This window comes from Triticum dicoccoides, chromosome 6A, assembly GCF_002162155.2.
Source record: "Triticum dicoccoides isolate Atlit2015 ecotype Zavitan chromosome 6A, WEW_v2.0, whole genome shotgun sequence".
NCBI classification, from domain to species: Eukaryota; Viridiplantae; Streptophyta; class Magnoliopsida; order Poales; family Poaceae; genus Triticum; species Triticum dicoccoides.
The window spans coordinates 428,197,339-428,208,069 of record NC_041390.1 but is presented as its reverse complement, the minus strand read 5'-3'; the positions used below and the strand labels follow the sequence as shown (position 1 = coordinate 428,208,069).

General features: G+C 42.1%; 1 protein-coding gene across 1 annotated transcript; it reads right to left on the bottom strand.

Annotated features, from left to right (window-relative positions):
* Positions 1–3,464: 3,464 nt before the first annotated feature.
* LOC119317113 (AP2-like ethylene-responsive transcription factor PLT2) lies at positions 3,465–8,373 on the bottom strand. The gene is made up of 9 exons (XM_037591512.1): positions 7,944–8,373; positions 7,191–7,824; positions 5,959–6,041; positions 5,785–5,793; positions 5,606–5,694; positions 5,414–5,487; positions 5,268–5,318; positions 4,989–5,065; positions 3,465–4,494 (listed from the first exon to the last, which is right to left on the bottom strand). The coding sequence occupies exons 1-9, from the start codon at positions 8,167–8,169 to the stop codon at positions 3,758–3,760; spliced, it is 1,980 nt and encodes a 659-aa protein (XP_037447409.1). The 5' UTR covers positions 8,170–8,373; the 3' UTR covers positions 3,465–3,757.
* Between the last annotated feature and the right edge of the window lie 2,358 nt (positions 8,374–10,731).

The window sequence follows — 10,731 nt, the reverse complement described above, 5'->3', positions numbered from 1 at the left end:
TTCTTAAGGAAAAAAACCATTTGGCTAGATTAAAAAAAAACAGTTGGCTACAGTATGTACTCTTGTGCTTAGAAAAAAGTTCATCGAATTTGCTAAAAAGTTCATCGAAGTTGAAAAAAAACATTGACTCAGAAAAATAGTTCATCAAATTTCAAAAAAGTTCCTCAAAATTGAAAAAAAGTTCATCGAATTTGAAAAAAAAGTTTGTCAAATTAAAAAAAGTTCATCGAATTTCAAAATAGTTCATCGGATTTGGTAAAATTTCATCGATTTTGAAGAAAAAAGTTCACAAATTTAAGAAAAATGTTTATCAAATTTGAGAAAAGTTCATTAAATTTGGAAAAATTTCATTGAATTTGAAAAAAAGTTCATTCGATTTTGAAAAAGTTCGTTCAATTTGATAAAAGTTCATCAATTTCGAAAAAAGTTCAATGTTTTAAAAAGTTTCTTTCAATTAGCATTAAGAAAAAGAAGAATAAAAAACCGAACAAAACCATTCCCAATAAAAAAGAACAATGATAAAAGAACAAGGAAAAAAATAGAAAAAAGAAAAAGAAGTAAGATGAAAAGAAGGAAGAAGTTTCTATTGAGCATGTAAGGTGGACGTAGCAGGGTGGTTTGCGTAGCGTATATTGCAGTTCGAGACCTGGCACGCGCTAGTTTTTGTTTTTACAAACAGAAATCAGTAAAACGGGCCGGCCCCGCTACAAAAACAAGTGTACAGAGGGGGTCTGCATTTACAAACAGAAATCAGTAGAACGGGCCGGCCCAGCTAAAAAAACAAGTGTACAGAGGAGGTGTGCGCTCTGTACGAAATGCACTGTATTCGGCGCTTAAGGCGCCGAATAGGATTCAGCCGCTTAGAGCGCGACTATATTATGTCTCTCCTGAAACTTCCCTGCAGCGTGCAAGCGTAGGGGGCGGTCCAATAGCGTGTTACCCGTTTGCTCAGTCGTCAATCTATTGGCGGATGTGTTTTTTGGGTTTTTTCTTCTTACATGTTCTTTTGTTTTTTGTTTGGTTTTCTTATTTCTTATTCGGTCTTCTTTTGGTTTCGTTATTTCGTCATTATACATCGGGTTTTTCTATTTTTTCTTTTGTTCTTTTGATTTCTCTTTGCTTCTTTCATGGGTTTCTATGGGTTTTTTCTTTCCCATTTTACTTCTTTTTTTCTTCTTTTTCTTTTTTGGTTTTCAATGGTTTTCTGTTGTTATCTTTGTTTCTAATCGGTTTTCACTTGTTTATTTTTTGTTTTTTCTTTGGTTTCCTTTGTCTTTTTCTTTTTTCATTGGTTTTTTGTTTTCTCTGTTTTATTTCGTTTTCATGATGTATTTTTTGTATACATTTTTTTCAAAAACATGTTTAACATACATGTTTCACATTTTCTTGAATACAAGGTCAAGATTTTCAAATACGCATTTTTAACATTTCAAATGCTTCACTAACATTTTTCAAATACAATATTAAAAAAATACATGGTCAACATGTTTTCAATACGCGGATCAACTTGTCGTTGGGATGGTTAGGTGGACGGTTGGGATGGTTAGGTGGACAGTGGTATCCCCAGCCCATCAGAGTTCAAGTCCTGGTGCTTCCATTTTATCCTGGAATTATTTCAAGAATTTCGGCGATACGCTTTCAGTGTGAGAAGACATTCCCGTCAACTACAAGGCGCCTACGGTGACTTCGTAAAATCTAAAGATGATATGCTGGCCCAGTCTCTCGGAGGTGCTTATGGGGCAGGGTGTGCGTGTGTGCTTTCATTACGATGAGTGTATGCGCGTTTATATGAGCGCTTGCGTTTATACTATGTTAAAAAAAAGATGTTTTCTATACACATTTTAACATTTTAAAATTTTGTGTTCTTAACATTTTTCAAATACAAAATTAATATTTATTTAATACATGGTCAATATTTTTATACACATTTATTTTTTAGATGCTTGATTAATATTTTTCAAGTGCAAGATTAACATTTTCATAATACACGCTCAACATTTTCTGTGTACACGTTTAACATTTTTCAAATACTTGATTAATATTTTTAAATATTTTTTTAACATTTTTCCAGTGCTTGATTAATATTTTTTAAATACATAATCATTTTTTTCGTACACATTGTAATTTTTTGTATACATGAGAAATATTTTCTCTATAAGAATTTAATATTTTTCATACAAGATTAACCATTTTTATAAAAAAATGTAAAGTGTTTTCATATAGAATATTCTGAAGTAAAAATACAAAAAATAGGAAACAAATGAGGATGTGGCCTCCCGCAAGCTAGGCCGGCCCATCTGGCGCTCGCCTTGACATGAGGGCACTCGCGAATCGGACCTCCCCCTCAGGTTCTTCCCGAATCATGAATCCATGTTTTTTTTTTTGATTTGACAATCCAGGGAGAATCTAGGAGGAGGTCCAATTGTCAAACTTCTGGGAGACAATCAAAAGAACTGGGTCACATGCTTTCCTCTCATGAAGATTTTCCATGCGCTCAACAGTATTGTGTCGCTCCATTTTTGTTCGTTCCTTCACTATCGGCGCACTTTGCTCTCGTTTCTTTTTTCCCTTTTCCTTTTTCCTCTTCTTTATTTTTGGTTTTCTTTGTTTATTATGGTTTTCGTTGATTTTTCTGTTTCCCTTGGTTTTTTTGATTCCTTCACAATTTATATTCGGATTTTTGTTTGGTTTTCTTTGTTTCTTTATCATTTTTTTATTTTTTCCCTTTCTTCATTTTTCTTTGTTTCTTTGTTTTAGTTTTTCAATTTTTATTGGTTTTTTAAGTTTTCCTTTTTTTCTTGTGCATGAGGAAATTTTTTGTTACGTTTAATATTTTCAAATACATGATTAATATTTTCTAAAAAAACATATATTGTTTTGATGTCTAATTTTTTTCATACACATTGTACAATCTTTTATATTCATCAGGAACAATTATTATGTACATGTTTAACATTTTGTAAATACATGGTTAACAATTATTAAAACCTACATTTCTATGTCCACTTTTTTCATAGACATTGCACATTTTTTATATACATTAGGAACATTTTATGTATACACATTTAACATTTTCTAAATAAATGATTAACATTTTCTTAATACATGATTAACACGTTTAACATTTTTTGTAGACATTAGTACATCATATACATCTCCGACGAGGAGTAGTTTAAGCATGTTTCAAGTTTTTTTTGGAAAAATGAGGATTACCTCGGCCTCTGCATCAATCGATGCATGCAACCATATTATTAAATAAAAACATTAAGCAGGTTTTGATAGTACGTAATTACATGGCGTAGTATGGATTTGAGGTATCAAATTCTGGTATACGATTGCAACAAATGCAAAATAAAGGATGACCAGGCCCTTTTCTTTGAGGGGTCATATTTATCGTATGCGGCTGTAGATGCGCTAACTAAATGGAAAGCCAATGTAAGTCGAATCACTGGAATTATAAAGTTATTGCCATCGCACAATCAGCTTTTGTCCTAGAGATTAACTTGATCCTTCTGAAACTACCCAAAACTAACAGCAAGTCAGGACAAGTTAGCTTTAGTTATCCTGACTTGCCATTACCAGCTTCCAGAGGGCATGCATGCACAGCACCTTTACGTGTGTCATCCACCCGGCCAAGAAGAGCTAGCCGGAACCCTGAGCTGAAACGCAACAACGAGCAATACCCTGACCTAACTTTTCGACTGTCTTGCTAGCTAATGAATCCCGCTATTACTAGCGTCTGCCCTCTTCACCATCATCACATGCCATTGAACGGCGAGCTCCAGTTGTTGGAGTACCCGTTCGCCCTCGCAATGCTCACAGTTGGCGCCGCCGCGTATGGGTCGGCGCCGGTGCTCGCCATCGCCATGGCATCGTACCCGAGATTGAGCTTCCCATCTTCGTCCCCGTAGCTGCATGTGCTTCCCTGGTTGGTGGCAGTGCTGCTGTGCCCCTGTTCATCCACCACGGTGCTAGCCGGCATCAAGAAGGCGTTGCCACTGGTGCCTTGCTGGTACCCGCCGCCGTTGTAGACCGTGGAGCTCGACGATGCCTGGAAATAGTTGTGAGCGGCGGTCCCGAGGTGCAGCTGCTGGAGGTCCTGCAGGCTTTGCGTGGCGACGCTGGCGTCCTGCTCGGGCTTGCACCACCCGCGAGACGGCTGGGCGACGTATGGGTAGTGCACCGACAGCGGCGAGGGCTGCTGGAATGCGATGGTTGGCCAGCCGTGGTGGTACGACGCGTACGTGCCCATCCCGACGTCGGTCAGCTGGGAGATGACGCCGCCGTCCATGCCGGCCCGCCAGATCGTGGCGCCAGCCTCTGGATGATCAGCGACCTCCTTGGGGCGCCTCGCCGCGCCACCCACCGGCAGGGTGCTGCTCTCGAGGATGGTCTTGACGTCGTAGCGACTCATGTCGAAGTTGGTGACGGCGTTCAGCCCACGGAACTTGATCGCCGCGATGTCGTAGGCCTCCGCCGCCTCCTCCTCGGTGCCTACGGATGTACGAGATTAGGATGCATGGTTAGCTAGCTAGGGCTGGTCCCCCCACATTGCATGCATATGTGACGATGTATATATATGTTTCATATTGCATGCATGCAGCTATACATAGGCGGCTCTAGGATGCAAGTGTGTGATTCAAATCACTAGGGTTTTCAACTTTGCCCTTGACTCCATGCCAAGGTTTTCTCTTTTCTTAGACAACTTTGAGACAAAAACTTGAAAAGGTACATTTGGGACATAGTTAGTGCAGTGACCACTATTTTATTGCCCCATAGGGCAACATATATATAGAAGATCTAACCTTCAGCTTTACGAGACGAAGAGTTCAAGAAAAAAGTAACTAAATAAGTAGTACTGGTCGATGACTTAGATCTTGGAGCTATAACACTATGACTAGTCATAATTTAGTCTTAAGGATCTTCATTAGTCCAGCAATTAGATAGGATCCGAAGAGAGGGTTAATTATATCTGATCAATAACTTACTGAAGGTGCCTAAGTAGAGATCCTTGTTTCCTGCAACCCTCCCAATTCTTGCTTGCCATCTCCCATGCTGATGGTGCCTGGTAAAGATCTCAGCCTTATATAGTTAGAACTTAGAAAATCGAAAAAAGATATAACATCCATTTGGATAACGTATCTAACATACATGTTTGCTTACGTGCATGCCTACTAATTCTAAGAATACATATCGGACATTAGCTATTTCCACATGACATAAATTATTATGGTAAACATAACAGACCGAATTACCTAGTAACATACCTAGTTACACCACGATATTTTGACGCACCACGGGAAAATCCGCTGCTATTCCTGCATTTGTCGGATCAACTTATTGATAGTGCAATATTCCATTTACTTGTGTGATAGTAGTTCAATATGAGATGAACGTCGGCTCGCGATAGTACCTTCTTAGGTATGCGATGTATTCCTGCCTAGTCATATGTTTCATTTCATCCACCTCTTTTTCGTAGGTATTAATCTACCATTGTAAAAAAAAACTATTATGTTCCAATAAAAATAGGTTGAGATGTTTTGCAGAAATGAAAATAGCAATGCAAGGAAAAAGCGCCATAAAAATAGTATCAGAACTTGCTTACTGGGAAATTTGTTGTTGTTGTTGTACCCCAATACTTGAGTGCTGCCAAATCATAAGCCCTTGCTGCCTTGTCCTCCTTGTCATAGCCACCTAAGGTTTCATGATCACAATCATAAGGTGGAATAACTAAATTGGTAAACTCCAATAAATAAAAATGGCCAGAGAGTAAGGCAAGCATACCCAGATAAACTGATTGTGGAGGACAATACAGTATCATTCCCGGAGGCGATGGTGATGCAGTCATGCAGAGTGTTGAGGGAAACACAAGATAAAATGCGTAAATAGCACATCACGGGTGTATATATTGTTGTGCAATGGAGAGAGAAAGAGGAAGCATATAGCCATTTTTATTACCTTGCCTACCCTTGCGACTCTGCCCTTCTCTTCTGCAGCTATTGTCCCAGAGATGAGCCTCATAACGCCCTGTCCATCTATGTCTGAAAAGGAATATTGAAGAACATAAGAATATATATAGTTAGCACATTCAAAATGTACATGTTGTTGTTAAAAAAAATACATCCATTTCTAATATAATGTAGATGTATGTGCAAGAGTATGTTGATCAGAGAAAAAGAGCATCATTTTCTCATTTTATATGACTTTGTATTCATCATCCATTGAAGCACATTCGTTTTGAGAGGTCTATAAAAGAGCTCTATATAAAAACTTCTGTGTTTATCCAGAGAAAAAGCAAAGAGCCACACTATCTATTTGTGTTGGGTACTTGGGTCAGCTAGAACAGTTAATTTAGTTATACCTCTTATTTTGGTGCACTCGGGTTATAGTGGTGTAGATTAGTGTAGAAGATATCATAAGAGTTCCGGAGAAAAAGAACAACACTCAATACTAGTTCAAATTGTGTGGTAAGTACTAAGTGGTAGCTATAGTATGAATCATGTCGTGTACTCGTATGAACAAGTAATTCAATTCAATTATAAATAAGTCGTTTCTTAATTAGCCAGTGAGCTACATATTACTTCTTAGTTATATATACCTGACCATTGATCGGTTAGGCGGCATGATGGGCGCTGATTGCGGCGAGACACGTATTGCTTCACCCCCTAGCCATTGATCTGCCAGCCACTTGGTGGCCCTTTCATTTTATTTATTTATTAGGGCACGTTTGTGTTGTTGCCCCAGCGGGGCTTATGTTTATTTTTTCCTGTGCTTGAACTTTGTTGTATGTATGTGGTGGTTCTTTTATATCTTTTAAGCAGGGTGAAAGTCTTTTACCTAACTCGTGGATGAAAAATGGGAGCATCTATATATTAATCATTGGATATAATAACTAAGTCGATTTGTCACCTTTTCTCGGTCAACGAATTATATATATGTGCTCAAATAATCACCAAATTACAGGCACGAAATCAAAGTACTCTAGCTTGTATTATCCTGACTAGCATAGATCCCTTATGTCTGTTTAAAGAGTTCCTCGCTAGATTGATCGCCCAATTTGAAATGCCAGTGTACTAGCCCAATTGGAAATGGACTAATTAGTGTAGGTCATGGATCAACAATTAATGTGAAGAAATCGACTAGTAACAATATAAGAAATCAACCAGTAATTAATGATATAATGTTCTAACCTTGTTACACCTCGATATATCGACGTCCTTTGCCCGAATGTGTCGATGGACTTCCTCGCGACAGCTTCTACCGCACCGCCCGGCGAATCCATGGCGCCGCTGGCCCGCTTGTTCTCCGAGGAGGTGCTCTCTGAGACTCCCCCACTGGGACTCCCGCCGAGCACAGCCATCGGCAAGTGCGATCCTGAGCCCGTGCTCATCGAGAGCGCCAGGCTCTGCGAGCTCCCCGCCACCACCAACGCGCCGTTTCTCCCCAGCGGATCGAAGCTGCTCGCGTCGGTGCCCATCTCCTCGTGGGGTTGCGGCTGCTGCGCGGGCGCCCCGGTCTGCGACTGCGGGTGCGGCGCTTGGGGTACCTGGTTGTCACGGAGCCAGCTCTTGATCATAGAGAGCTCCATGGTGTTGCTCCTGCTGTTGCTGTTGGTGCTGGTCGCCATCGGGACACCGGAGAACAAGAAGCCACCGGCCTGATCTTGCTCGGAGACGAACGAGTTGCCAACGAGGAAGTCCTCAAGCTTGGGCTCGGTCTCGGCCTCCATGGCCGCCCTCTTGCCGCCAACTGCGCTCGACCCGACGAGCATCGAGAGCTCGGACGCACCGCCGTTGTAGTCCAGATCACCCCTCATGTTCCAATCTACAGCCACATCAAATAACAAGAAACCTTGAACGGGAGAAGTGATACATACCTACAACCTAGCTAGATAACATTGGATCGGAGTGCACGCGGCAAACTGGCTAGCTTCTTCCTCTCACCGTGGATTTCATGAGCTCCCCTATTGAAGGCCTCCGTGATCCCGTATGAAGGCTGATGATGACCTGGCACACCGAGTTGAGCGTCGGGAGCTGGCTGCGTGGGTAGGCCATAGAAGCCACTGGCGCCAACGATGTCGATGTCGGCGGGCGGCGAGCTATCCTGATGCGGCTGTGGGTTCTCTTGGCCGGAGAGCGAGAACCCCAACCAGTCGTTCCCAGAAGCCATTATGGGACGGGCGATTGATAGAACAGCCCGCGGGGCTAGCTGCGATAGATCAATAGTTGGTTTCTTCCTGATCAGAGCACTGGAAGCATTGGCGAGGTAAGGTGGAAGCTGATAGGGGAGGAGGGTATACCCCTTTTTGAGAAGCACCTAGAACACTAGCTACATTTGGGTCAATGTGAGAAGAGTGCAGCAGTGGCCAGAAAAATATCCTGGCCACATGAGAGAAGGGGGGAATGTGCTAGGAGAGGTAAGTATTTATATGAGAACGTAACAGTGGTGGTAGTTGTGTTTTTGGTTCTCTATAGGACATATAAACAATTTTCCATGAAAATAAATTGTGTGTAGATCTACGGGTCATGACTCACATTTTTCTGGATTTATTCTAGACCTTCCAGCGCGTTTAGGGGGAAAATATTCCCGTCGACTACAAAGGCGTTTATGGCGACTTTGTCATTCTCAAGATGATTTGTTGGCTCAATCTCTCGAATATGCTCATAGGGGTAGGTTGTACGTGCGTGAATTCATAGGGATGAGTGCATGTGCGTGTGTATGAGTGTCTGCATCTGTACTGTATTAAAGAAATGACAAATAACAATAAGAAAAATGTTACTACTACAATGCAGTAGGAGAAGGAATAGAAAAGAAGTGGAAAAGGAATCAAAACGTAAGGTCAGCTAGGATTTCTTAAGTCGCATAAACATATATTCATTTGTTTCAGAATACAACGCGTACATCTATTGATCAAAATTGAGTTTTGATCCTAAATATCTCATACAAAGCTTAAATGATTGTGAAATCACAATATTAAGAGGAGCCTGCTAGGTCTCTTCATTGTGTCATCGTGGGGGTTGTTCACGGTGGCATGGCATGGCTGGCGATGGTGGTCGTGCTCACAGTCCCTTCTTCCTCGATTGTCTGGTGTTTAGCTAACTTCCGTGCTTTAAGATCTCTTCATCGTCTGAGGGATCAAGCCCTTCGTGCCAGGGCGAGGGGGTAGGAGGTCCTCTTTGGCAACAGGTTGATGGTGCAACGATGAGGTCCCCATGCTGAAGCTGACGAATGCATCTTGCTCCTGAGTTTGCCCTCTTCCATTCATTGACTTTGATGAGGCTTCTACCTAGACCAGCGAGCATTTTAGTGGACCAGGGCTTCGACGGTATGAAGTTACACTTCACTGTATATCCTTTGTACATTTGCATGTTAGTTTGTAGCCTTTGTTAGTCGTTGAACCCTTGAATCGCTCCGAAGTGTGTCTAGCATCAAATCTTGTTGTTGCGTACACATGATGAGAAACCTAAACCTTGCCGTCCCAAGAAGACAACAGGAATCTACATTAGATCTCCATTGTCTCCATCATGACGAGCAAATTACTCGAGGAGGATGGAAGCCCGAAGGACCAACTTGAAGATGAAGTGCCGCCATCTGCCTGAGAGCTGCCCATGTGGCCCTCTCCACCATTGGCTGCCCGGCCAGCGGGCAGAGGCGAAGCCCGAAGGGGACGAGATCTTCACCATGTTTGAAGAAGAAGAAGAAGAAGAAGAAGAAGAAGAAGAAGAAGAAGAAGACATGGAAACACGTTATTCAACAAACTGGCAGGTGAAGCACATGCAAACATCTCCAAGAACACACCTACCATGCTAGACTTACACTTGTCATGCAAATGTAATGGTTGTCATTGTTCTGGTTTGTAAACTCTTCCTTGATTAATGCGATGAGACAAAGCTTTTTTCCTGGGTTTTAAAGCTCCAGATGTTTATCTGATTACTCCACGCCATTGTTATCTGAAGAATCAACTAAAATAAGCACACTTTTTGTCTCTTTTTTAGGCCAGTCCTGCACTACGTATATGCTCATGCACTGGCTATATAGAGAGAGGTGACTTGCTGAAGTAGACAGGTAGTAGTAGTAATGCCAGACATGCCATGCATGGAAAAGGGTCCTAAGCTCAAAATGTGCCAACATATCCTTGGATCTTAACCCAGCGGCAAGAAGAATCCAATAACCAACGATATGCGCCCGTGTGCATGCATATGGAGTATAGTACGTGCGCGGACGGTTCGTCCCGTCCAACGGAGACGAATCCAGCGAAAAGATTCCCGCGGAAAAAGAAACTGGGAAACGGAACGGTCAAACTCGTCACGCGCGCACACCTGTAGAAATCGACCTCTGACATGCATGTCGTGCCGAGCGAGAGCGCGCGCGTGCACATCACCATCCCCTCTTCTTCCGCTAGTTCCAACCCACCCACCACACGAATAGGCGCAAGGAGCTACACGCGGGAAGAGCCATGGCCAGGGGACGGCAGCCTAGGCTTGCTCGCCTTATAATACGCTGTCTCCCAGGCAAATCACTGGATCGCATGGACTGCTGGTGCGACCTGCTTGGACTGGACTGGCTATCCCAAACTTTGCGACTGACATGGCTCACTGCAAACCGCAAGAAATTCAGGCCGAGCTGGTAGAAAATCTGATTTCATGTTGTAAGTGGAACCTAGCAGGCCTGTAGAGTCTGTTCTTTTTCACCATTTGAATGATGAAAGTACTGTACATGTACGTACATGGA

Excerpts from the sequence above, each read along its gene's own strand:
- LOC119317113 (XM_037591512.1), bottom strand. The coding sequence starts at position 8,169 with ATGGCTTCTGGGAACGACTGGTTGGGGTTCTCGCTCTCCGGCCAAGAG. Across the intron at positions 6,042-7,190 it reads ATATATCGAGGTGTAACAAG|ACATAGATGGACAGGGCGTT; the intron begins GTTAGAACATTA and ends ATTCCTTTTCAG. Across the intron at positions 5,488-5,605 it reads CAACAACAACAAATTTCCCA|ATTAATACCTACGAAAAAGA; the intron begins GTAAGCAAGTTC and ends TTACAATGGTAG.